We start from the raw sequence: 27,563 nt of genomic DNA, 5'->3' as shown, positions 1-27,563 counted from the left end.
CGGGCGGCCGGGGCCCGTCGGTGCCCGCCGGTGCCCGCCTCCCGCTGGCGGCCCGCCGGCGGCGGGGCCGGGGCCCGGCTGACATCACGGGGCCGGGGCGGGGAGAGGGGCCGGGAGGGGAAGGGTGGTGGGGGGGGGGGGGTGGGGGGGGTGTTTTCCAGCTTTAAAAAGGCGGCGCCGGGCAGCGCAGCCCTGCGTCAGAGCGAGACTTCCCCGCTCCGCACACTCACTGCCCCCGTCCCCTGGCTGCAGCTCTCCGCGGGCGGCAGCGCCCGCCGCCCCGTCCCGCCGCCTCAGCGCGGGCAGTGCCTCCGAAGTCCCCACGCACACCCGCCCTCCTCTCCATGCCCCGTCCCCGGGGGTGCGGCAGCGGCGAGCTCCTGTGCCTCCGCGGGCGCGGCTACCACGCCGGGGGCGGCGCGGTCCCGGTCACCGGGTCGTGAAGGCGGGCGGGGGGGCGCGGGACAGGCGGGACAGGCGACGAGGGGCCGGCAGTGGCCCAGGGCGCGGCGCCGGGCTCCGCCACCCCGCCGGGTGGATGCCAAGCGCTGCCCCGCCGGCCGCCGCCGCGCCGCCGTCGCGGGACCCATCCAGCGGGAGAGAGAGGCCGGCGGCGGCCCCGCAGGACGACGCCCGCCCGCTCGGCAACACCATGAAGGCGGCGGAGGAAGGTAACGGGCGGCGCTGCGGGGGGCGGAGGGCGGGCGGGCGACGGTGTCCCCCGGTGTTTCCCCGCGGCGGCCCGGAGGCTCGCCGGCGGCCGCTTGCCAATAGGTGTCTCTTTCGCCTCTCGCAGGGCGCCGCCACAGCCGCGCCGCTGCTCCTGGCCGCTTCCCGCCGGTCCTGGGCCCGGGCCCGCTGCCGGAGGGGCTACGAGGGCGCCGGGGATCCTGTCAGGGGCGCACGCTTGGGGATTCCCTTCCCATCTCGGGGTTTGATTTGGGGGGGTCAGTATACAGCCCATCGTTGCAAGCAGTCACGTTCCCGGGAAAAGCAAGGAGTCCCGGGCAGTGCCAGGCGCCGTACCGGCGCTCCTGGCACACCGGGACAGGCGGGCACGCCGCGGCCGCGCTGCGGGGCTCCGCCGCCTCGCTTACCCCGCGCCCCCGGCGGGCGGGCGCGCTGCCGCCGCCGTCCCGGCTCGGGGGGAGCGCTTGCCCTTCTATCCCAGCTCTGAATCACAGCTTCTTTCTCTCCTGCTGCGAAAAGTGCCCTGAAAACACAGTGGCAAAGTTTCTAGAGGGACAGATGGTGGGAGCAGAGCTCGGGACCGCGCAGCTCCTCCCGGCTGAACTTGGCTCCTGCCATGGGTAGCGTCTGGCTGACTTCGCCCTCCCATCTTGCCAATCGAGACACTGTTCTCCCCCCGGAGCATCGCTATCCGCCTACCGCCGAAACTTTCGGACCTCGCCGCTGCTTACGGCTCCTTTCGGCCCCGGCAGCGGGACCTCGCAGGCATCCCCGCCGGGCATCGCCTCCGCGCCGCGGCAGGTGTGGGGCAGATCCTGGCTCCCCGCTGCGGGCCCGACGGCTCCCTCTCCCCTCCCGGCTTTCCCCGGCTCACAAGTTTCCTCCCTATCCAGCGGTGCCGCCGCTTTGCAGCGGCTGCTGCTGGGGCTCGGGCAGGGCTCAGTGAGCTGGCACGTCCCGGGCAGAGAAAGTTGTGAAGAGGCGAAGTAGGGGGGTTGTCCATGTCCGCCGCGTTCTTTCTGCAGCGTGGACAACGGGATTCCATTCCCTGGGTTTGTCCCCGGAAAGCTGGAAGGGAGCTCAAGACCCATCTCTCTTTCTTTCTTTCTTTCTTTCTTTTTTTTTTTTTTTTTTTTAATATTTATTTTTACACAGCTGTTTTCACCCTTGGGGTTCATTGCAGTTGACAAGATTCTGCCAGGGCGAAATCTACAAGCGCGGGTCTGACTGTGGCTTGCGAAGTGGAGAGCCTTTTGGGATGAAAGTTAATTACACTGTATTTAATAGAAGTGGCTGGCGTGCCAGTCGCACACTCAGACATCCGTGGGCTGCACGCACGGCTCTTCCAATGCCCTGGGCTCCAAGCACACTGAATACACCGTTTGTAAAAATTACATCCAGAGGCAGCTGACATAAAATGCCTTCTGCAGCCTCTTGTAAAGGATGAGGCTTTATTTCTGTGGCATTTCTGATGCCTATGTTAAAATGTGCCAACCCTCGTTGACAGTTCTCTTCCCCAGCGGTGTGGTGTATTTTGTAAGGGACTAAGAAAATGAGTCCAGCCAGAAAGAGTGACCCAATCCAGGAAACACGTAGGGGAGCCCTGCAAGTCAGGATTGCTGTCTGCAAATTAAGGAGCCATTTGATTGCCAAACAACAACAATCAAAGAAAATACTTTATTTCTTGTTTAGTCTGGGAAGAAATGTGCAAAGAGTCCCAGTGGGAGGACCTCGTTTTTTTCTTTGGGTGGTAGCGAGGTGTGGTGTCCTTTACCTTTGAAAATGCCAGTGTTTATGCCAGGTTTAATGCCATTGACAAGTTACATTTCACTTCAGGCTGGGGGGCTGCAGCTGAAGCAGACCATCTGATGCATCCCTTGTTGAACCCGCTTTATGGAGTTGGAACAAGTCCAATTAACTCCAAGGAGAGGCTGGGTGGGCAGCGGCTGAGCTGGTAGATTGGTCCGCGGGTGTGCAAGGGCGGCTGGTGACACGGAAATGGCCTTTTCAGGGCGCACTGCCTCCCCATAGCTCGTTTCTCTCTCCTCAGTTCAATGACACTGTTTCGAACGGGACTGTTAGCTGGAGGGCCACTGTTAATCTGTACGCACATGCGGTGTCGCTTCGTTTCTAACCTTTTCATGGCACATCTTTCCTCTTTCTCCTTCTCACGGGAAGGGTGCCAAATGAAATATTTCATTGACAGCACTAATACTAATGGCACTGACAAATCAAGCCGTCTGTAAATAGTGTGGGACAATTCACCAGTCTTGCAGGTACCTCACGGGGGAGAGACGAAGGATCGAGGGCAGCAGGTACTTGGGAGCTTCTCCTCTCCTCCCTGCCGGGACACTCCAGGAGATGGGCGTCTGGAGGAGAGCAGTGTCGGGGAGGGTTGTCACTGGTGGAGCCGGGGGCCTGGCGGCTGTCCCGCCTGTAGGCCCTGGGCAGAGAGGGGGCCAGGAGGCACATCCGTACCCGCTGCCGGGGCAAAGGCTGAGGGGCGTGCACGGGGGAAGCGGGCCGCTCCTCCCTGCGGCGCGGCCTGAGCCGGCGCCCCGGGGCGACCACGGTCGGGACGGGCGCAGGGGGAGCGGTTCCCCTGCTGCCAAGGCCTTCTGCACACTCGGGTGGGTCAGCCCCGGCATTTCGGCACTCACGGCCCCTTCGGGGCGAAGCCCAGCTCGGCTCCTGTGAGAAGCGAGCCTGCAAGGAGGCTCGTCCCGGCGAGGAGGGGGGAAAGAATAATGGGCTCAGATGGAAAAAAATTGTGTTTTCCTGGCACTTTAGAACGGAGATTTCGGTCGCAAGCCTGGAAAATGGTATTCCCTGAGTTTATAAGAGAATACTATTTTCAAAACTGCTTTAAAAAACTTCCTTTTGAAACCCGACCTGAAGCTTCGGCAACTGAGGAGCCGAGCCGAGCTGCTGGGGCGGACGCTCCTTTGCCTGGCGGGGATCTTTAGAAGGTCCCGGTGTAACATGACAGGAAAGCACCTCGAAACATAAAGAAAGTCTTAATTTACTTTTCCCCTAATTTGTATCCCGTACGAGCGGGAAGAGAGACAGGCCGGGCAGAGTCCTGTCAGCACAGCCACCGGAGCCCTTTGCAGGCGCCCTCCCGGTGTGTGGCGGCGGCCCGGAGAGGACCTTTCCCTCTCTGGCGCACGGAGGCGGCCGGCAGCGTTCCGAGTCCCGCTTTACTGCGCTTTTTATAGCAGCTGGCACTAGTGGGTGCTGCGACTAAGTGAAATTAATAATAAATAAATGAAAGCGGAGCCTCTTGGCTCACAGACGCGGCGTGGTGGGCATCCTCGGAAGAAACTTTATCAGTCGTCAGCGAAGAGGGAACACGCCGGTGTCCCCCTTGAGTGGGCTGAGCCGCCCTCCGTCCCCACTTCCCTCCCGCTGAAGCGCGGAAGGAGCCGCTCCGGCCCCCCGCCGTTACCGCCGTTCGGGAGCAGGTGAACTCCCGCCCCCTGCCCACCCCCGGGCTCCCCATCCCGCCCACGGCGAGCCCTCGGCGGTCTGGGTCTCCCCCGTTGCCGGGTGCCCCGGGTGGGGAGAGGGTTCCCGCGGAGCACGGGCTGCGCTGCAGGGGCACAGCCCCGGCGGGAGGGTGCGAGGTGGGCCGGGCACCGCGGTTGTTTGCATCGACCCGGAAACATCAACAGCGCGCGGGAGGGCGGATCGGAGGCGGCGGCGGCAGCGAGACAGGCCGCCCGTCGGGGCCGAGATCACGTTACCGAGCGCAGCCGTCCCACGCCGTGCCGGGGCTCCGCGCAGCCCGGCCCGCCGGCAGCAGGTGTCCGGGCGCGACGGGGCGGGCCGCGGCTGCGCCACCACCGCTGCCAGGGTGCCGGAGCGTGGCGGGGGTCGCGGCGGGAGCCATGACGGGCGTGGAGGCCGAGCAGGAGTTTGACTTCGATTTCCTCTTCGAGTTCAAGCACAGCGATGAGGGCGGAGGTGGGTCGCGGCAGGGCGGCCGGGGTACCTCCGGGGGTGCTGGCGGCGGGATGCTGCGGGGAGCCCTCCTTGCGCTGCCCCGTTCGGGAGGGGAAAAGGCTACCTCCCTTCGCGGGGTGGGGGAGCCGGCAATCCCGCCCTGACGGGTCTGCCCGGCCCCGGGCGGCGCTGGTCGCCTCAGCCGCGCCGGAAAGCGGCGAGCGGGGCCGCGGCGAGCGGGATAGAGTCCTGACCGAGCGGCAGGCGCTCCTCTGGCGGGTCCGTGGCAGCAGCCGAACGAGGTGCAGGGGGAGACGACCCGGGGGGCCGCCGGTGCAGAGGTTTTAGAAGTTTGGAGTTGTTTGAAATGTCCGGACCCCCTCGCTGACCGCTCGCACGGCTTGCCCGGCTGGCTTTGGGTCTTGCCCGTGACAGAGATAGCCTGGTTGAGAACTCACTTGAGCCCCCTTTCCCCATTCCCCCGTGAGCCGGAGTTAGGCTCAGGGTTTAGCTTGAAGGTCATCCGCAAATAAAAATAACGGGCGTGAATTTGTCACGCGTCACAACTGTTTCCAACTCTGGTGTCTCGGTCCGGCTGTCTGTTTTTATGGCTTTTAAGCAACGCTTGAGGTGGAAATGCGGCGAACAAGGCTGGAACTGGCAGAGAGAGAAGGTTGCCGCTTCCTGGTGCGTGGTGAACTCGCTGCAGCGTCGGTGATAGCGGGTCACCGTAAGAGCTCTTGTACAAGTGGGTGACTTAACGCTGCCTCAGAGTAGGGCTGTGTTTGCTCTGTGCCTTATCTTTTTGCCTGTAAATTCTAGCAGGTTTGCAAATCCTTGGCTGCCTAACGCAACCTGCCAGGACATGAGCGAAGGTGTTTGCACCTTCCTAGCTCTCCCCAGTTGCCCACCTCTCTAGGAGAATGTTGGTGTCCAAATAGTTGTTATGAGCTTCTAGTTTTTAGAAGAAGGCAGTTTTTAGAGTTTCACACCAAGCTTTTTTGATAAGTGTTCTAGTGATCTGAGTGTCTAAAGTGGAGGGGCCTAAGCAAATTAATGTCAAAGTCCTAGTGTGAGAAAAGTACCTAACTCCATTAGGCAATTTTGAAAGCATGAATTTAAACACAGACATAGATATGGCTTCATCTTGAGTAATGTAAGACAGCCTTCATCTTCTCTAAAGGCCCTACAAGCTGCAGGTGTTCAGCATTCCTATTTAAAATATGTAAATAAAAAACGATGGTGCTCAATGCCTTGCAGGATCCGACCATTAATGATAGAAAGGAATAAAACTTGCTGACTGTGAAATAACTAGAGGAAAAGAAGGAGCTTTTTAACTGCTACAAAGGGAAATGTAATATGTGGAGGTGTGCTCACAACTCAAAAGGGTCCAATTTCTTGCCCTAGTTATACTTACCATGAGTGTGGATTTGTTGGAGCAGAACTGATGCAAACCTGCACTGGTCTATCTGATACTGGGCTTTGGCCCAGGATATTAAAATACCCTATTAAATGTGTCTTGGTAGTCTGTACACTGGTCCTGGGTGCCTCTGTGAGTCACAGTCATAACAGTGACACTACGACACAGGCGTTACCTGCCTTTCATCTGCATCAGGACTGTCAAAATATCCTACATAGCTACATTATGTGATGCAGGATTTTATTTCTACCTGTCTCATTCACCCTCGTGAGGAAAACATCAGCATGTTATAAATGCTGACTATGGATGTGTGTTTGATGAATTTTGTAAATATGGAAGTTTTGGAGAATGAGCTTATTTCAGAAATTTTAGATGGTGGTTTTTAGCCCACAAACCAAGGTCTCTGTCTTGTTCCTAGTTCTGGCTTTTATATTTGGTAGACATATTTTCTACATGCTGCTTTTAATTTTAAGATATCTAAATACGTTTGGAAGGCTTTGGATTTTGCATCTTTTTATTTTGTGTACTATTGTACACAAGCTATGAATTGTATGGTATTATTTTTCTTGGGCCTTTAAAAATTGGCTTAAAAAAAAAAAGCATAATAGTTCTAAATGTGGCTATTCTTTGTCATGTGAATTAAGGAACTTGTTGCTTATAGCACTTGAGGCTGTCTTTTAATAAATTTTTTTAAACTGGATTCCAAAGGCTTATCTGAGCTTTGTATTGCCTATTGAGTCTGGGCTGCAGATCTCCAGCAGACTGCAGTGTTTGAATTCACTCCAGTCATGCATTAGAATTTGAGCAAACTGCTGGGCTCACAGTACTTGTTCCTGTTATTTTGTTTGTTTAATATTTATTTTTAATACAAGATCTAAGAGCGCTGATTCCGCAGTCAGCAGAGGCAAAGCCCACCTGGTGGGTGCAGAGCTGGGGCAGCCTGCCGAGCCCCCAGTCCCTGCCTGGCGTGTCTGGCTGCATGGTGCGTGGTAGGGACTGGCTGGGAGCGCTTCCCAGCTGTGCCATGTCACCAGTGCCTTCCAGCTGTGTGCCGGAGCAGGAGCCTGTGGAAGGGTATGTGGAAGAAGAGCACAGCCAGTGTCCCAGCAGCAGTGTGGACGTGGACATCACCTTCCTCTGGAGCTGGAGGAAGCAGTGAAGGGGCTGAAGCTGCCCTGAAGGCACTACTCTAGACCTTTTCTCTGAGCTAGTTTCTGAAACAGATAAGGTCTTACCACAGCTGTACCATGTCAGGGGTTTTTTCCATGACGGGTAGGAGGGAGGGAAGTGGTGGTGGTGGTTGTGGGTGGTGCGGCCAAGTGGCAAGGCAGCAACAAAACAGAACTGATTTTGGAAGGAGGGAATTTTGATCCCCCTGGCAGATCTGCCCCTTGGTGTGACCAATGCAGTTGGATTTTGTCAAGTAGCACCTCTTTTGCTGTATTTCCTGCTTCCCTGGTTGTTTGAATAGAGCGTGAAGCTGCAGCATGTTTTGAATAATCCAGTGTTATTTGTGGCACACTGCAGTGTAATTTAATGACCCTTCCTGAGCAAGTGGCCAGTATCTCAGGGCAGACTAGAGAGCAAGTTCAAAAGGTGTTGTTGCTCATCATTCCCAACTGTTACCTGCTATGACATGCATCAGCTGGAGCTGTTGTGAAGCTGCCACAGCACATTAATTTTTCCTAAGTACCGTTTGCCTTGGAGTCGTTGCCAGAGAGAAAGGTGAGCGTGGGATCACAGGTGGATGACACCAGAGAGGGCTGAGCTGATAAACAAGAGAAAGAGAATAGCTAGCTGTGCTGGTTACCAGCTTGGAGACTCGTTTGCATTTGCAGAGCTCCCTGGTCACCTCCGGAACAGCAGCTGCAGTAATTAACACAGCCTTTCCATATCTTCCGAGGGAAGGTGCGCAAGATGACTGCCAAGGGAACTTGCCTCCTGGGATAGAAAGTGACAGGTTTCCCATGTGGACTGGCTGTGGCCGCGGGGCATGTGGAGTTTCCATCTGTCCTGCAGGAAAGTGATGCTGCTGCCATAATAAACCTCAGGGAAGGCTGATGCATTGCAAGCACAGCTTGGGGCTGGAGCTGGGTGCATTTCCAGACTTCTGAGAGGAACCTGTACACCAGCCTTACCCAGACTCAGAGTTCAGCAGTCATTGTCCCTGATACAAAGATTTTGCTCTCTTTTTCCAGTAAAGTAAGAGATACTGGTGTTAGGGCTTACGTGTCTGGTTCATGTGTCCTGGTGACGCAGAGCCTCCCTATATCAGGAAGAAAAGAGGTGAGGATTCCTCATCCCACCACAGCTCAGAGCACCAGGGGCATGTTGTCCTTGGTTGAGGGCTGCCCATTTCCCCCATGGGCAGCCAACCAATATCTCTGGGTGACAAAAAGAGTCACTTATACATCCCTGGGACAAGGGAGCAGAGCTGAAGGAATGCCTTCAGCAGGCAGACAGCCAGGCTAGGCAGAGATAATGCCATGTGGACCAGTTTTGAAACGCTGGTCCACAGGGATGCTGCTCTGCAGGGATGGAGGCATGCAAAGGGCACGTTGTTCCTTGTGCTTGGTCAGGGAGCCCATTGGCACAAGGCTGTGATGTGATCTGTCACTTTCCAGGTTTTCCACACTGGCTGTGCAGCTCTGCTCTTGGTTTTATACTCCCGTCACTGTTAAATGGTTGGAGAGCTGGCCCAGAGCACACTGCTGGCAACGCTTGATGTGGCGTGTGCAATAACCAGCAATTTCAGTGGAATTTCAGCTGTCGCTGAGTAGTGAGACATCCATGTTTATCCTTCACCTGGCCTCTGCCATTTGGGCTGGAGGATAAGTGGTCCCAGAAACCAGAGCAGATGAATAGATCCATCTTTTTCCAAAATCTTAGTTAACTGGAACCAGTTGGAAACTTGCTGTAATTGAAATTTCGATTGTGTATAATTTTTTTAACAGAATGCAGTTGATCTTTTTCTTTGCTTTAGTCTGCCTCCACTTTTGTTTTTTTGTCCAGTTTTTTGTGAATTCCAACTTTTCAGTGAGGGAGTTAGGCTCACTTATGTAAAAACACATCTCTTCAGCTGCATCTCTGAAGGCTGCAGTCTCCTAGAATCCTGAAGCAATGTTGTTTGGCGACTCAATTTTTTTGCTTTAAAGGTTCACCTAGGAACCATGTTCTCAAGACCTGCTCTGTCTGCATGCATTCCCCATCCCAAGATATCTTGTCTTGTTCTGTTCAGTTGGTGGTGTTTTCAAGGATGCTAGTCTGCAGCCTCTTGCCCAACATGGCACACCTCTGGGCTGTGCTGTTGAGGAGAGCTGTGCTTTTGTGTGTTGTGCCATGTCCCACCATTTCAGCTGGGTATGTTACTAAGTGAGTACATTTGTGCAGCACCTCATGTCATTCTTTGTTGTTTGTTTGTTTCTTCCAGAACACTATAATTATGCATCTTCAAATGTAAATGCTGGCTTGCCTCTAAATGTGGCACATTCCTCACTGTCAACTCCATGTCATGGCCTGCAGACATCAAATCCCGTCATTTCAGTTGTCCCATCGACAAGCCATCCTTCTGGATACGGAGGACACATTGACAGTGGAGCCTCCGAGTACTACCTGCCGCCAAACATGAGACCTAATGGGGCTCCAGCGCTGGAGAGCCCCAGAATTGAGATCACGTCTTACATGGGATTGCATCACAACAACAACCAGTTTTTCCACGATGAGGTGGAGGAGGCCATCCCTAACGCCAAGCGGTCGCCTTCCACTGCCACTTTGAACTTGCCGAACATCGAGGCGTACAGAGACCCGTCCTGCCTCAGTCCAGCGAGTAGCTTGTCTTCCAGAAGCTGCAACTCTGAAGCGTCTTCCTATGAGTCCAACTACTCATATCCATACACTTCACCTCAGACCTCTCCGTGGCAATCCCCGTGTGTGTCTCCAAAGACCACCGACACAGAGGAGGGCTACCAGCGCAGCATGGTGGCCTGTACTTTGCTCAGTTCCCCGAGGCACTCTCCATCGGCGTCTCCCAGAACGAGCATCACAGAGGAGAACTGGCTGGGAGCTCGCAACTCCAGGCCTCCGTCTCCCTGCAACAAAAGGAAGTACAGCCTAAATGGCCGGCAGACTTCCTATTCCCCACACCACTCCCCCACTCCTTCTCCGCAAAACTCACCGCGGGTGAGCGTCACGGATGACACGTGGCTGGGGAACACAAACCAGTACACCAGCTCCGCCATCGTCGCTGCCATCAACGCCCTCACCACTGACAGCACCCTCGATATGAACGATGGGATTCCCATCAAGTCGAGGAAGACCACCATTGATCACACCCCATCCATGACTCTCAAAACGGAGCCGGCTGGCGAGGATCATGGGACCATATCGCCAACTGCCGATTTGTCACCAGAAGACTTCTCCAGCTTCCAGCACATCAGGAAAGGAAACTTCTGCGAGCAGTACTTGTCTGTGCCACAGCATCCTTATCAGTGGGCCAAACCAAAGCCTCTATCTCCAACATCCTACATGAGGTAAGGAACCCCGACTTAGAGGACAATCCCAGTAGTATCTTTATTGCATGCTTTTGTTTCCTCCTTTTCCTTCCTGTCTTGTTTCCTGCCAAATCTGCCCATCCACTCACTCCACTTAGCTGTGTCTTGTGACACTGCCTCTGTTGTTGGTGTGGTGTAACCACGAGTCAAGCCTTGAAGGGTGAAAGAGGCTGTTCAAGGAGCTGTCTATGCATAGGTTGTAACCAGTTATCCACTTTCCAGGGGATGAGCCCCAGTCTGGGAAGTCTGGAAATCAGGCATTCAGAAGCTCAGGGAGCAGGACCATTTCATGCCAACAAACCTGTGGCTTTACTTGAAGTTTATTATGTCTCAGTATTTTTATATTGCTGGACAAGCATATGATCTCATTATGGTGATTGTTGCAGGGCCTTTTACATTTATGCTTTGTGCACAGTGAATACAAGTTAGTTAAGAAGATGGTTCTTTTGCGAATTATTTCAGCTTATCTGAAATTTTTTCAGCTCATCTGAAGGCTGTCTGTCAATATTTTTCTGTCTCTACTGGACAGTGATTCTCTGGGTTTTTTTGTCTTCCCTGCTACTTCTGTTTAAAGAAGAAAAACTAATTTTTCAGCTGCTGGTGGTTCAATCTGTTCATCAAATTTATTTATCACAACAGGGCTCTGGGTAGGAAGCAGTACAGAATAGCTGAAATCCTAGTTACATTCATTGCATTTTCCTTCTGTCGTAGATACAGACTTTATTTTGGAGTCTTCTGTAAGAGGTATGTGGTGCAGGAAAATAGTTCAGCTTTCCAAGGGCTTGTAGGCTGTTCCTAGTCCCTGATTCTGATGGTCACCCCCTTTCCTCCTCCTCCCCAAGCACACCTGGCTTCTTGCTCTTGACAGTGAAGCTGCCTTTCTCAAAATGAAAGCAGTAAGTGTGTAGCTGAAGTGTTTTAGTTAGCAATGCGTTTCCTGGTTTCCAGCCTCGTCAGTCTCACCTTTCTTCAGCCAGCACCTCTCTGCCTTGTGCTGTCTCCTGAAACTGAGGTGGAGTGGTCCATGGCTCTTAATGTTGCAGCACACTCCCCTTCCTCATCATTCTCATTCTCCTCTGCATTGCCAAGCTCCTTTCAAGACCCTGGCTCAAATCAGTGCTGGGAAACGCAGCAACCCCTTTGGGTCGAGCCACCCAGAGTTAGGCACTCATCTTTCAGAGCTGGGGTGGAGACTTCTAACACCAGGCAAATCCTTCAGAGCCTTCCCATTTACTTAGAAAAAGCCTTTTCTGTTCCCCCACTGCAGTGCCAAGTAGCCCATGTTCATCAGAAAGGCTGGCCCTCAGCTGTTGTGTCAGGGGCAGCTTTTTGTCGATGACTTCAAGGGCAGGAATAGGACAGTTTGCCCAAACAGGCTTTTATCTTTCCGGTGCAGCAAGCGGCCGTAGGCGCTGTGCCACGCTCCATCAGGAGGCACCCGGAGTGCCTGTGCGCTAACACAAACAAGAAAGGTGAAGTGCACAGAACGAAGCCCCACTATGTTGTGTATTTAACATTTTTTCCACTGTTTTGGTCTTGTATAAAATATGTTTCCTGGTTTGCAATATGTTTCCATGTGATCTCATTAACTCGTGCTCTAGGGCAGTTGGAAGTTACTGTTGAAATGTGATTTTTAAGTTATTTTACCAATCAGATACACTGACAGTGCTTCCTTCCACCAAAAATACCTCTCATTTTATGTATATGAAAGTACTGGGCAAGTGAGCACGGACGTCAACAGGACCACAGCCTACGCAACAGAAATTGTTATTTTAAATCTTTCCAAAAAAATTGGTTAAGAATTTGTCACAACAGAGCTGGATTTTTTTCCTGTTATGTTACACATCTGTTCTATTTCAAATGCGAGGACTGGAGGGGTGGATTCCAACAAACAACTCAGGCTCCAAAATCTACCCGGTCATAATGATTTTGAGATAACCAGATTTGATTACCTCCTCTGTCCCTTCCTGAATATGCGGTACAGTTTTCATCAAAAGCCAGCATGCTTTGGAAAATCACTGACGCCTTTCCCTCCCTCTCTTGCATTCCCATCTCTTTGGGAGCAGGAGGGAGCGGGCTCAGGCACACCATCGGCTGAGTGCTGTCTCCGTTCCCAAGGTTTTATAGTGGGCATCAGTCTTAAAAGGAAACTGCTCTTTGCTATTGTTACTAAAATTGATGCTGTTTTTAATTTTTCATAATTGAAGTTCAGCCTGCTTTAGGCTTTTCAAATCCTGGAGCAGGGGAATAATAAGAGTATATAATGAGGCTATAATAATGTCTGTCTTAAGAGAAATAGAGTCTTTATGTGTTTCGTGAGCTGGGATGCTCAGCCCAGTCCCCAGGCCGTGGGCTCTGTGGTGCAGATCTGGGCTCACACATCTCCTTTCAGACTATGATCATGTGACTGTTCCTGCACGGGGCTCGAGGGTGCAGAGGATCACAGGCAGGGTGGCAGGAGAGTGCCTGACCTCACAGCTGAGGCTTGAGCTGCACAGGTTAACCCAGGGCTGGCGGGGTTGCAGCCCAGGGCCTTGCACCAAATTTCGGATGAAGAAAATATTTAAAGACCAAGCAGACATTCCAGGAGCAAGCAGTGAGGTAACAATGAGAATCACACCTTTTCTACACCAAAATAGTTACCTAAATATACCAGTCTGCCTCAAAAAGCCCTGGAGGTAAATCATCATGCAGAGTCAAGAGATGGTCTTTGTGAAGCTCTCTTTCAGTTTTATTTCCAACATATTTTTTTATTTTAGTATTTGTGCATTGTGCTGTCTCATTCAAATGCAACTAGTTTCTGTCTGTAGTATCTCTCTTAGAGTTACTGTAGGAAATAATTTTAAGAGAAGCACTCTATTGGGCAGTTACTGTATAAGCAGAGGAGGCTCTGTGTTTCTCAAGCCCTTGCTGTGTCAGTGGTGTTCCTTCTATGCCATTTCTCCATCTCTCCTAAGTGCTATGTAATGCAGGATGTCTTGTGGGCAAAAATGCCAAAACCAAAATGGAAGTACAAGACTGGACTTCTGCCCTCGGCTATGGGGGCACTGTTAGTGACTACTTCCAAACTGAAATCCCATTTTTTGTATTCTGCACCTGCTTATAAGCAGGTCCTAAATCACCCTATATCACAACAAAAAGTATAGTCACTCACCAAAATGCCATGTTTCTGAGTATCTTGCACATTTTATATGACTTCCTCTTCATTTGCTGTACTTGATTAAACACAAAGTGAGATTTCTCAGAGGCAGTTTCTTACTCTTTGAAAAGCAGTGCATTGTATTTATATCAAGTGTAATCAGTTTAATCCAAGGGGTGTGTTGGCCTTTAACACTTGAGCTTGCACTAAATGTAGTGTTTTTCAAGAGTAGGAGAAATGGTTGGGTTTGTTGGTTGGGTGTATGGCATATATGAGGTCTACCACACCCAAAGGAGATTGCAGGTATTACAGGTGACTTTTAAAAGCTCCCGATGGTGTTTACTTACGCAGTTTATTGGTTTTTAACAGTCAAAAGCCACATTTTCTTTAGCTGCCGTTTCTTTTTCAGCCTCAAAAATATGCATATATGTTTTTCACCTCACAGGCACGTGGTTATGTAGTTTTACATATGGAGACCGAAGTCTGTACCTAGAGAATGTATGGTTGGATACCTTTCTCCATGTTGCAAAAAGTATATTTGACTTTTGTCTGCATCAGTGAGCTTTTTTTGGGGTTTTTTGTGGATTTTTTGGATTCTACTTTTGGGACTCTGACAGTATTAAACTCAAGCATGCAAAAGTTGAGGCCCCAAATTATACAAATGATGTATCAAACAAACTATGATTACAAACTATGACTTTAAAATGTTGCAGAAATTTTTCTTCTTTCAAAAGAAGAAAAATTCATTTGCAGACCTTTCAGATGCTTTTGATTTTGCAGGAGTTTTTTGTCTGTTTGGTTTTGGTTTTTGTTTTTTTATAGGTGTTTTGTTTCAGACCATGAAATAGAGGGCAACCCTACTTGGGAAAAGTTGAATTTCTAAGAAAAAGGTACCAGCAATCTTAAGATGAGATGAGACAGTCATTGATGCAGCCGCAGCGGATTTGCTGACCTGTGCATCCCTGGCGAGCTTGCGTGTTTATGGCAGGCGAGAGGAAATTCCTCAGACAAAGCAAAGGCAGGGCTGTCTGGGCAGGACTCAGTGAAGTGAGGACTTGTGGCTGTGTGGCAGTGACCATCTCCTGGGACTCATTAGTGTTAATTGAGGGGCTGGCACTGGGAAGTGGACAGGGAAGAGCCCAAAATGCCGCTAATCTTTTTTTTTTTTTTTTTTTTTTTTTCTGCTATATTCTTGCTGGATAGGAATGTTTGGATGCTTTCAACATGTTTGTTTTGCCATCACATAGCAGTGGTTTTTTATTACATTTGGTTGCTGCACCATAAGGCTGAGAACTACTTGGAAGCCTGTCTCAGTAAAGTGATATATTTTTGTTTGTTTGATTTAATCCTCCCCACGCTTTCTCCCAACTGCTTTTTAGTTCATTCAAACAACCCTGCGAGCATCTTATTAATGACCTTCCTTCACCAGCTCATTTTGACACCCTAGGATTCTAAATTCAGAATAAGCAGAAATGCAATGCCAGCCACTTGTTATCTCCATTCCTGCAGCAATAGTTTCTTGTCATTTCTCTAAGCCATCAAATATGAAACTTCCCTTGCAAACCAATCTCTGAGTGTGAATTTTTAGGACAAAAGGGTGAGGTATTATGTGGGAGAATGACAACGACTCATGTTTTCAGACTTCAGCATGAGGAATTCCAGGGTACCTCATGCACTTCAGAGAGAAGCTACTTGTTCCACATGCCAGCAAAATTCAGCCAAGTCTAGGGTGGGACACAGCATCTATTTTAACAGCCCACAGCTAGATTGCTCAATTGTCAGACAGGAAATTCAAAAAAAAGACAGAGTAAAATCTGCCCGCGTTAAGTCATAGGTGAAATATAAAGCAGGTGTATTTTTCTAACCACAATCGAGTTGGTGGACACGTAGTCATCACCGTTGTTTTCTTACTCTTTCAAAATCACACACAAGGATCTTTCACAGGCATCCACTTCGATGTGAGACGAGTAATAAATAATAAATCATAACCATAATTGCATTTGGTGCAGAGTTGGAGCAGATTCAAGCTAGCAGCTTGGTAAAAGTTTCAGCAGCCCTGTGATTTTTGTAGTTTGTGTTTTTGTTTCTACAGGAAAACTCCTTGTCAGAAAAAACTATGTTTAGCACAGGGCATCCAGTCTCAGCTGTATTCCTTCTAGGTCACTCACTTTACTTTGGGTGCTGAAAGACACTGAGCCTCTTCTCCTTCTAGGCAGTGGTTCATGCCACTCTCAGCTGTCTGGGGTAGGTGACTCTGTGCTGCAGTATTTGTCCAAGAACAGGGATAGTCCCAGGGTGAGACTGGCAGTTGTTCTTGTGCCTTCTGCAGTTAGGAACAAAAATGTTTGTGAATCTCTTTTTCCAGTGGCCTTGGGCTAGTAGCTTAGAAAGTGTAATTATAATTTAATTCCCAAATGGATAGCAGCCATGTGAAAATGGAGCTTAAACACCTTTAAAAAGTTTAGCAGAAGTTTTTAGCTTTGTTTCCTCCCTGTAACTATTCCACTGGGCTACTTAGTATCTTTCTTTTTTTTTTTTTTTTTTTCTGTTTTTTTTTTTTTGTAACTTGATAAATCTTTCTGCTAAAGGCAGAAGTCAGCCAGACTGGATAATCTGTTTTTGATTTAATCATACTGTGTATCTGGTGTATGCAAAATAAATCACTATTCATCTGGTTTTTAATCTGATTTATGTAGGACAGAGTTATGTTGAGCCAGTTTGCTACAGCCTAGCACCAGGTTTTGTGAACCTGCCTTGAAGTAACCATACCTCATTGTAGCATTTAGGAAGACTACAGTGAGATTTATTAGGGCACAGAAAGAAATGGGACAGGTTTTCAGCTGGTGGAAAATGTCATCTGAGGAAAAAAGACTGATGTGTATTTGATAGGAAGACTGCATGAAGACCTTTAATTCCTCTTCTTGACTGCTGTGGTGGGAGCCTTCTATGTGACACAGGCTTGATGAGGTAGTTTGGACCTTTTCAAATTAATATTTGCAGCAACCAGATTTGATTTTACCACTACACCACTACACTACATTTGATTTTACACTACAATTTGGTTTTCGGCTTTTTCGTTTAGGCACGTTTAGCTGCAGAAAATTAAGTGCATGATGAAGATAACCTAACAGGAAATAGTTCTGACAGCCCCAGTCCATGACACTGCTAAATGCTTCACTTTGCTTCCTTTATCAGGAAAACTCCCATTAATTGTCAATTTGTAATTGGGCAGGTGGTGCTTTGGAATTTTGATTGTAGATTTGAGGCTAACAGCAAACCATATTTTTGTTTTCATACTTTATTTGAGAACATGAATTTTGCAACTTGATTATACTAACATTTTCAGGTGCTGATTTAAAAAGGGGAGGTTGTGTGTTTCTTTGGTTCTTTTCTTTCAAAGATATGTCATTAATTACAAAACTATGACTTCTATGTATCTTTAAAAAAACAACCCTCTTCACTTCAGGACTACATGCTGTCAGTCAGAGTTCTCCTTTTTAAGTGTTAAAAATTTCTAATCTGATAGATGTTCTATCCTCAGAAAAAAAAATCCATCAAGTGAGAATTTACTTAAAACCAGAAACATCTGTTTAAAAATGTGTGCTGATCATCACCAGGAGAGACACAGCTGTTTTGCTCTACTCTTTGTCATTTATCATTACTCAAATATGCTTCATCCAGATCTTTTTTTCAGACTAAAATATGTGTACCTAAAGTGCTAGGCAAAGAGCAGTGGCTACATACAATGGCCATCTGTCCGTAATTTTCTGCGGTCTTCTCGTTCCTTATATGAGCATGTAGCAGCAGAAGAGATTCCCCTTACCTCCAGAATAAGCCCTGGCCATTTTGGGGGAAAGGTTTGCACAGGAGCTCAGAGGGTGCAACATCCTTCTTGTAGCTGAGGCTGGGGCTTCCATTTGTGGAGGGGCAGAAGGAAAATTCAGTTTGTCCCTTGCAGGATCTTGCCAGTGGAGAGGGTGCCCCCCTGGCTTCTCTGGACTCCAGATGTTCATGGAAGCTCAGAACCTGCAGAGACAACTTTCTTTTAGATAAGCTTCCCCTTAGGGTGAGCTGGGATGATGAATACTTCCCTTTCTCTCTGTTATTGGGCTCCATGTCCTGAAGGCTGGAGAACAGAATACCTTGATGTTTGGAGCCTGCAACTTGGCACTGAGCTGTGCTGGAATAGCAGGAGGTGCCCAGGGAGCAAAGGTGGTCCTGGTCCTCACCCGGGCTGGGACGTGGTGGCTCCAGCTGACCCCTGTAATGTGTACAGTGTGTGTCCATGTGTGCAGATACGTGGCTCAGACTTGTAAAACATGAAGAAGGATAAGGTAGGGAAATGTAGCACTGCCTGAAGTCTCAGCAGTGCTCAGCACACAGGCGGTAACAGATGTGAGTTCAATATGCTCGTGGTACAGGGCTGGGTAAGCACTCAAAAACCCAAAAAGCAAAGCACAAAAGTGCCTGTGCTAGTGGTAGAAGTCCTGTCCTGCAGTGGAGCCAGCAGGGCTGCTGAGAACTGTAGTGCCTATGGAATATACCAGTGCGCTGAGTGTGGATCACTGGGGTGGTAACATGGAGTATCCAGCCTCCAGCTGAACAAGTGTTTGCAGTGTATGCATCCAGTGTGGAAGCTCTTGCACATCCCTTCCCCTTCAGGCAGCTCACAGGGAAAGGGAAGATGTCACCTGTGATTCCTACTGCTCAGACTGCCCTTGCTCCTGGGCTGCAGCAGTGAGGCAAGGATCCAGTAAATCCCCAGTTCCCAGCCCCCTTGCAGGCTGGGGAGAGCTGGTGAGCCCTTACCTGCAGGCTGTGGTGGCACAAGTCCTCTCACAGTGCCAGGGACCCCTGGCCCATGGCACCTACAAAGGGCCACGATTTTCTGCTTGCTGGTTGTCTTCTCCAGGCTGATGGTAGAGGTAATGAAGTTTCACATGAAAGGGCAGGGGAGGGTGTTGCAGTTGGGCTGTTTAACTACTTGCCAAGACTTTTGAAAGACACTCACTAACCTTATTGCTTAAATTTTAAGGTTAGTAAGTCTGTCTCAGGGCTGCTGTTTCTACTGTCCTTGTTTCTTTTCTTTCAAAGCATCAACTTGGCATTTCTTAGAGGTCTCCCAGCTATTTTCAAGTGTGGTTTTATACTGGAAGAGGGTTTCTAAGAATCTCATTCTCTCACCATTGAATGCTGTCAGGCTGCTTGATGGTAATAGGTGCTTGGTATTTTAGTATTTTAGTTAATTGTAGAGTCAGTGTTGAGCCAAAAGAGTGAGCTGCATGTTCTGCAGGCTTGCTCATCACCATCAATAGGATTCATAAGCAAGTCCTGACTTCAGAGTTTTCTCCTTTGAAGTGTATTAACCCAAAAGAGATCAGCTTTGCTTCGAGGCTCTCAGACATGCTTTGTGTTGGGAGTGAAGCAGGGAAATAGCTTTTCCTTCTTCTTTCCACCCCCTGTAAACAGAGCAGATTTGTTGAAACCCATTAGATTCATTAAATGCCAAACTAGTTTGGCATTCACTTTCACAGCAGAAATCGTCTTTCTAAAACTCCCCCGCGTCTTTCTGCCTTTTTATTTTGCTTTGAGAGTTAGTATATATAATATTTGTAATCTGTGTCTTAAAAATTTTCCCTTTTGGATACAAATCAGGTAGCATCTGGACCAACAGATATGCTCGACCCATGAACCTTCCTAAAATAGCCGATACCTTCTAAATTACTTATGACATTATCCTTATAGATTAAATTTTAACTGTAAGAGGGTGAAGGATGAACTGTGAGACTTGGTGTCTAAAGTAATAGTGCTGGTTGCTTGTGGTTTGTGATAGTGTCCTTGATGTTAATTTTTAATCTGTTTTCCTTTCCATTGTAGCCCATCCCTGCCTGCTCTGGATTGGCAGCTGCCATCTCACTCAGGACCTTACGAACTGCGCATCGAGGTGCAGCCGAAATCTCACCACCGAGCTCATTACGAGACAGAAGGCAGTCGAGGGGCTGTGAAAGCATCTGCAGGGGGGCACCCCATTGTGCAGGTACCAAACGGGTAACCAGCAGCACAGGTTGTGTATCTCAGTGCTCTGTGGTGAGCGCTGTTTCTTCTCTAAAACCAAAAAGTAATGGGAGATTTTTCCTGTCCTCAGAAATTCCTGCATATGACCACTCCTTAGACTTCATTTTAAACTGGGTGGACCAAGTTTTTGGTGAAAACAATGCAAGAGCAATGTGAATACAGGGTGGATCGCTGCTCTGTCTGTTTGGGGCTCAGCAAGTGTTCAGTGGTGACCATGGACCGACTTGTGCAGTCAGACTCCAGACTTTATACTGTTTATTCAGTTTATACTGAAATCAGCTGGGGACGTGCCTCAGTACATTTAGTCCTTAACTGGCAGTTGGATCTAATCAGATCTGTGAATGCATGTTGGAGTGCAGAGCTGTAGCAGGGATGTAGATGTTGCTGGTTTGGATGTTGCAGTGAGTTCTGAGCAAAGGCTTTTAGAGTTTTTCTGTTCAGTTTCTAAAACACTTCCAGCTGCTTTGGAAAGCATCTGAGAGCTGAATCTAGTTTCATGAATTCCACCAAGCTCTTTAGTTACTCTGTATAAAGCATTTAATTTAATAACACTCTAAACTGACCCTTAATTTGTTTTTATGAGTAGTCTCATTCATTTTTAAAGGCCTTTGCTCAGGAGTAGGAAGAACAAGATTTGGTTGTTTAAAAAAAAAAAAGAAAAAGTAGTGGGAGAGAGTGGGAGACAGTGCCTGTCCCTACCCAGCTGCTGCTTTCTCACCCAGCAGTTAAATTCCCAGTGCTGCCCATCAGGGCTGTGTCCCTGTGTGCAGCAGAGCCCAGGGTTTATCGCTGCCAGGATGCCACAGGACCCATGGATGCCAGGGCACTGCTGCCATGCTCACACAGCTTGGGCTCGTGCCACAAGCCATGCTGTGGGAGCAGTGGCTTGTTGAAAGCCCCGATGGCTCGAGATGATGTACGGACCACACGTGCAGGGCTGTGTGTGTTTGTTTATTTGCTGTAAGTCCCTGTTTGCAAACATGTCTGTGGAAGGAACGGTGGGAGGCTGGGATGACGCCGGGCAGAGAATGCTGCTGTGTAAATGTGTGCTGCTGCCACAGCTGGAAAAGGAAAGTGAGGGGAGTTGTCAGCAGCAAACACACTTAAGCTCTGCCAGAACTTGTCAGTGACATGGGATTATGGAAGCTGTCTGCTGGAAGTTGAAAGGTTTTAGCAGAACATTTGTGAATGATATTAAAGAGGAGCATGTGGCAGACATGCTTGTTTACAATTAATGCCTTCTCTGTTTGTGGCTTGATGCAAGGAAATGCAAATGGGGAGGTATCAATTCGCAATGGCCAGCTTGGCACTTAAAGTTTCTTACGTGCATTTTGGAAAGACTGAATGTGATGCCAACATTTAATTGGACTAAATGTGTCCAGACATTTCCCCTCTCATCCCCTGTCCCAGTCTGTCAGGAGGGAGCATGCTGCTTCCAAACACAAACAAGTGTCAGAAGAGAGGAGAGGAGAGGAAATTACAGAAGGCCATGAAAGGAGGGCAGAGGAAGCAGACAGTCCCAGCCCTGTCAATTGGCCCTACCGGCTTAATAAGGATTAATGTATTTTTCAGTCCTTTTGTTACAACCCAAACGTCCGTTTCTCCAAAAAGAACAGAAACATAAAGAGATGCAGAAAAAGCTTTTCTGTGCTGATATTGCCATCATGGCAAATTATCTGTTTGAAGAAATGCATAAAAGCTCTGACTTAGACCAGAGTTGAGTAGATGGATTGGTTAAAAGTACTTCCAAAAAGAAAAGAAGTGTTTATAAATAATTTTTGTAAGACAAATAGTAAGTACTTAAAAATAAAGAAGTACCTGAAAAACAAATGTATGTATAAATAAATGGATAAGAAGGAAATCTAGGGAGTATTTTCTGTTAAATTGGTGACTGGCGCAACCTGAAAAATGCATCTCTGAAACATCAGCAGGTTTCCAGATGGTTTGCATCACGTTTGATTCATCCCACTGGGTTACACAGAAAGGAGCCCAAGTTTTGAAGTTCAAACCCAGATGTAAGCTCAAACAGAATCTGAATGTCTTCAGGAGAGAGATTTTGGATCAAGCTTTTCTCTCTTTAATGTTTGTGGTGTTTTCTGTTGACTCAGGGAAAACGCTCATAAAACTGCTTTGACCTCTTGTACTACCCTTTTCTGTTACATTTTTCCCATGCTGACCCTCAGGTCTTTCTTATGTTGGTACTTTGGGGAAACTTGCTTTCATTCTGCTGTTGTTAAAGCTCTTCCCCCTTTATCTTCAACAAGAGGAGAATATGGATGAGGTCTCTCTCCTCTCTGTTTTTCTCTTTGTTTCAAACCCCCTCTCATTGGCATCTTGCTTCCCAAAGTAGGAGATGTTCTCACATTAATACCTCCACAAATCTGTTGGGCATGCTAAGGCAGAGAAGAAGTAAATCCAAAAAACATCCACTGTTCATGGCATGGTTCCCAAGCAAAATTGCCAGGAGGTTGCTTTCTCTGCAGCTGGAGCAGGTTTGTCTATCTTTCCTAGGCAACATTAGCTTCCTTGCTGCTGATCTCTTCTTTTAAGAGGTGGAATGTCTGAGGATCAAAGGTTTCTGAGGCAAGCATGCTGGATGAGAAGATCAGTAGCATAGGAGGGCAGGAGTCTCTCATGGGTATGACATGAAGCTTCAGAGCCAATTTTTTCCTTAGCTCCTCCACTCTGGTGACTTTTGTGTGTAGCTGGAGAGGGCCCCACGTACAGCTGAGGAGCTGGCACTGTGCTCAGTGCCACCACTGTATGAGATTGCTTTTCTCTCCCAAACTGAGCACAGGGAGGGGCAGGCAGAGCTGAGCACGGCAGGCTGCCTCAGGAGCTCAGACTGACCCACGCAAAGGCAAGCCTGGTGCGTGCTGGGGGCTGCCTGTGGCAGCAGTTCTGTCTGCCACTTGCTCCTTATCATCTCTGAATCATGTATGGGACTTGCTCACTGGAAGCTCCCGTGTGCCATCTCCCAGGCGTATTTCAGCCAGCAGGATTTCCTGTGGATTTCCTTCTGTGGAATGGCAGCACCTTCCCCACTGCACTTAGGAATTATATGGTTTGGAGTGCTTCATGTTGCCTGTGAAGGCTCATGAGCCTGGTGACACAATATTCCTCTCTTTCACGTTTTGCTTTTGCCTGTTTGGGTATTTGGCTGCCATGGCAGCTCCAAGCTATTGCTGTTCCTGATTGCTAAACGTTTGGAGAGTAGGATGAGCCGGCGCGCCTGGCGAGCTAAAAATGCCGCAGAGGATTGGCAAGCAAGTGGTGCTGGGGAGCGGTGCTGGTGAGCTCACAGCTGGCACTGGCTTTCACCCCTTGGCTTGGGGAAGTATTTCGCGAGTTGCTGTTGCCTTTGGTGATTTTAGACTGGAGTACTCCCACCTCTGAGTCAGAACAGGGATGGTGCCCTGGCAGGTACCAGGCATTGGGAAGCTGCATATTGTGTCCGGTGACTGTTAAACCTGGGACCACTCTGAGGAGCAAAATCCTGTCTGTTACCATCCTGCTGGCACTTACTCCTTCTCAAGATTTCGTGGCTCAGGTGAGGATTTTTTAAACAAAGCAAAATGAAGCAAACAGGTTAGTTAGCAAACCCACAGTATTACGTAGCTACAGACACATTTTAAGTGAAATGAATTTAATTCAAGGGGTTTACATCCAGAACACCTTTAAAATATCCTCCATTTGGACCTATCTCACAATTCTTCTTTTTGAGAGTAGTGGTGAGGAGTTGCACAAGATGGGGTTTGCATTCCAGCCAGTGATGGCTCTGTTTCAGCTACAGGTAAGTAATGCAGCAGATAAAAGTTTGCACTCCCCAGGGAGGGATGGCACCAGATTGTAAATACGTGGTCTGTAGATATTCTAATTAATAACTCATCTTTGAAATAAGTCAAGCACTTTGACTGCCTGAGATGGAATTTTTACAAGCAGGGTGTGGTGTATCTATGAGATAAAATCCAAATACTCAAGAATGTTTAATTAAAGGGCATGATGTACTCCCATAGAAGATTGTATTCAACAGTGAAAGAAAATATTCAAATGCATAGAGTAGTCTAGTAAGCACTTTTAAAAGCCATGACTATTATTAAACTTTTTGACTCAAAATATGCCATGAATTCTCTTCCAGGTCACTCCTGACATAAAGTTGATAAATTGGTTAGAAAAAGGAAAGAAAATTAGTTGTAGGGGTTTTCCTTTTTATCTAAATAACCAGTACTATCCAGAATTTGTTTTTCCCTTGAAAAATTAAGTTATTATGGAATATACAGTGAATGCTGCCTTGTCTTTCACTGTACCTCTTGGAGTGAGAGGGTAGAAGTTGTGTTTGGCTTCTGTGCTCCAACACAAAATTTCATCTGAGCCTGTGCAGAGCTGAATTGTCGGAACGCCCTCATTTTACAGACGGAACTCAATTATTTGTCTGCTGATTTACATAGTCAAAATGTTGTTTGTTCTGGGTGATTTGCTCAAGAATAATCGTGTCCTTTCTTGACAAGACCTCAGGTAGGCATTTCAGGTCTGATTTTCAAAGGCCTTGAGGCATACACTGGGATTTTTAAATCCCCTTGTGACTATCAAGTGTCAGGCTCCCTTCTATGGCAATCACTGCCTTGGTATTTTTTGTACATCTCCACATCACCATAATTAGGCACCAACATGCCCCTGAGTGATTTGTGCATTTCAGCAACACATGGAGTGTCTTACTGTTTGCTTCCCATGGATCGGTTGGTTTTGTTGCTTTCGGTTAACGAGCACAAAGTCCCAGTGCAGGTGCTGGCCACCACAGCTATCTGCCAGAGCCTATAGACCATCTCCAGTCCTATGAGGAATGAATACCTTTTGCAAACCCCCTGGGGAATAGAAAGCCTTGTTGACAAAGCAGTGTAACTTCAGGGGCCATCTCACTCTGATTAGCACCTCTCATACCCTGGCTTCACACACAGCCAACAGCACGAGGTCAGACATTCCTGTGATAACCAGAAGGCTTGATGGGAACCAGAGAGAACTGGAGAGCTAAAGTAAAGGAATGGAAGGAGCTGTTCACCACTGATGATAGAAAGAGGATGAAGGTAGAAGGAAGCCAAGAGGAAGGCTCTTCCAGACAGAGCAGGCCAAGTTCTTTGCAGCACTGTTGTGGTGCTGCACAGTAAGAGTGAACCCATGGCGAGTTCCATTTTGTGGGACCTGCAGTGCGTTCCTAAGTGCTTTTCTTGGTAGGGATCCCCACTGCTACAAGTTTGTTTTAAACAGCAGAACTGCCACCATTGCTGAGTGAGTCAAGGGAATTATAAAGAAAAAACAGTCCCTTGTGGATCCAGCTCATGGCCATCTGACACCTGAGCAAGAGGAGAGGATGTGGAAAAAATAGTGTTAGCTGCTTCCCCCTTCCCTCTCTGAGTATATTGGGGCAGAGCAGAAGGCATATTCTCATTACTAAGCAGTGATTCAACTCATCATGCTACGGTGGACTTCCTCTCTGTGCTGCTCTTAGCTTCTTTTTAGATTTCAGCATCACTGTTTTGTTCAGATGGAAATATAATCCTTCCTTATGTTGGGCATATAAAGACATTGGCAAGCACCTGTTAGCCAGGTTGCAATTAATAGCACAAAGCCATGCAATCACACAACAAACCAGACAGGGAACCTACACTTTATAACCTTGTTTTAGGCAGCCCGTACTTCTTAAGACTAAATCTGAGCTGAATAGCTTTCTCACTTCTTGCATCTGTATAGTTAAAGCAAAACCTCAAACTAGCACACAGATAATCAAAACTGAAATGTAGAATGATTTGGCAGATGTTTTAAGGCTGCTATTGCTTCTATAAATCCAGCAAATGGAAGAATGCCCATTGAAAGCTTTTCATCACAGTTGTTGGGTGGTTTTTTTTATTAGGAGAGTGTATTTTGGAAAGGAGAAAGTTTCTCATTTTTGGGGTTTACATGAAGTTGGTGCTACAAAGTAGTTCCACAAGCACAGCTGTATCACTAGCTTGTGGCCTCCCTGAGGAGGGATAAGTCCAGAAGGGAGCTGTCCTGGAAAGTGTGCTGCTGTCAGCTGGAGAAGATTTCATGACCCTGAAAATGCAACTTCAGTTCTGATTTATGAGCTGTCCTGGGGACAGGCCTCTGCTGTTTGGTGCAACGGTCCTTTACAAATGAGAAATGAAGTTTCCATCAGCCAGGGCTTGGGGGATGCACTCTGCTCTCTGTTAAAAATGATACCTCGCCCACGCTTGGCATGATGGACGCTGCAGTACATATCCCGGCTGTTGGGATGCTGAGATGTTCAGTCTGGCTTTCCAGCCTCAAGGCTTCAGCCCTAGGTTTGCCTTCACTTTGGACTCAGTGGCTGCAGGCAAAGCAGAAGTTGCTTATGGCCTTGAGGGAGGAGAGGATGGAAAACCTTCACATTCTCTGCTGGTGCTGTCTCCATTCCCTTGGGAAAGGGGGTGATGACACCAGCTCCCATCTGTCATTTTCATTGGCCTCTCCTGGTTTCCTTTCTTTCTTCTTTGCAATAAGGGAGTCAGTGGCATTGCTGTCACTGTGTGGGCTGTCTTCTAGCTGGCCTCTGGGGGCAGTTGATATGGCAAAGACCTTCTGGATTAGAAGGGAACCTTTACCTCCAGCACTGCCCACAGAGCCATCCTTTCTGCTTCCCTTGTCAGTCTGGTTTTGGTAACCAGCCGGACATGCACCCCGAGTCTCTGCAGCCAGTGTGATAGAAGTCTCTGCAAAGTCAAGAAAGGCAAAACATAACTGTAGTAGTCCTCTCTGATTCCTCTCTGATTTACTTTTCCTCAGGCCTTGTGCTGCATCCTTTTGACTTGGGGAACTGTTTTGATTGTGGACAGAGGGTTTTTCCTGCATGTGGTCTAAAAGGGCAATTAATCATAATTTTGGAAGTGTACCTCTAAAATGAGTATTACTACTTTTCAGCAAGGAATCACGACTCATACTTGACTGTTAGAGTGTGATAACTTTTCCTGCCCATTCCATCCTTTTTGTCCTGTGCTTTATATTGCATCACTCCTGCTAAAAGTTGCAGATGCCATGTGTCTTGCACTGTCACAGAATCAGAAGGCAGAGAGTACCAGTAGTGCTAGAAATGGCTACCCACTTTTCTAAGGAAAAATACAACCTGGGTAGACCTTTTGCTTGCAGACCTCAAATAAAAAAAATAAAAAATAAAACCAACAAAACCCCTAACTCAAACCAAATTACATTCAAAGCCATATTGAGGCACTCCTGAAGTCAGACAGCTTAGCCTGCCTAATTCAAGCACATGCTTAGGGCTTTGCTGACTCTTAGTTTAGCCATTTTTGAGAAAATAAGACTGGATGGGTGAGGTGTTGACAAGTGGATTTAAAATAGCTTTTCATGGCAGTTCAGGTGATATGTGAGGCTGTGGTCTGGGCATGAACCACATTCATCACTTGATTTATTTTTGGTGTAGTTGAGAAGACCTACACCAAAGTTACCAATCAGCAAATCTGCTCCAGACTTGCCAGATTATTGCACGTTAATGTGTACCCAGAATCTGAAATGAAACACAGTTAAAATTAAAATGCAGCTTTACCAGAAGCCAGATGCTTCATTATGAGCTGAGCTAACCTACCTGCCAAATACTGCTAACCTGCATGAGGCAGGCGATTAATTTTTTACAAGTCTGCTTTGGGAACTAGACATCTGTCCTCTGTTCCTAAAAGTAATATCTCAGGGCAAACGATTT

General features: G+C 48.2%; 1 protein-coding gene across 1 annotated transcript in view; it reads left to right on the top strand.

Moving 5' to 3' along the window:
- The first annotated feature begins 538 nt into the window (after positions 1 to 538).
- NFATC1 (nuclear factor of activated T cells 1) overlaps positions 539 to 27,563 on the top strand; it is a 109,598-nt gene continuing 82,573 nt past the window's right edge. The window contains exons 1-3 of the mRNA XM_058025065.1: positions 539 to 671; positions 9,486 to 10,584; positions 19,622 to 19,781. Coding sequence (XP_057881048.1) covers positions 539 to 671; positions 9,486 to 10,584; positions 19,622 to 19,781 — 1,392 coding nt within the window. The remainder of the gene's footprint in view (positions 672 to 9,485; positions 10,585 to 19,621; positions 19,782 to 27,563) is intronic.

The sequence above is a fragment of the Melospiza georgiana genome, chromosome 1 (assembly GCF_028018845.1).
Source record: "Melospiza georgiana isolate bMelGeo1 chromosome 1, bMelGeo1.pri, whole genome shotgun sequence".
NCBI classification, from domain to species: domain Eukaryota; kingdom Metazoa; phylum Chordata; class Aves; order Passeriformes; family Passerellidae; genus Melospiza; species Melospiza georgiana.
Note: the sequence above shows the minus strand (reverse complement) of the source record. Positions and strands in the feature narration are given on the sequence as shown.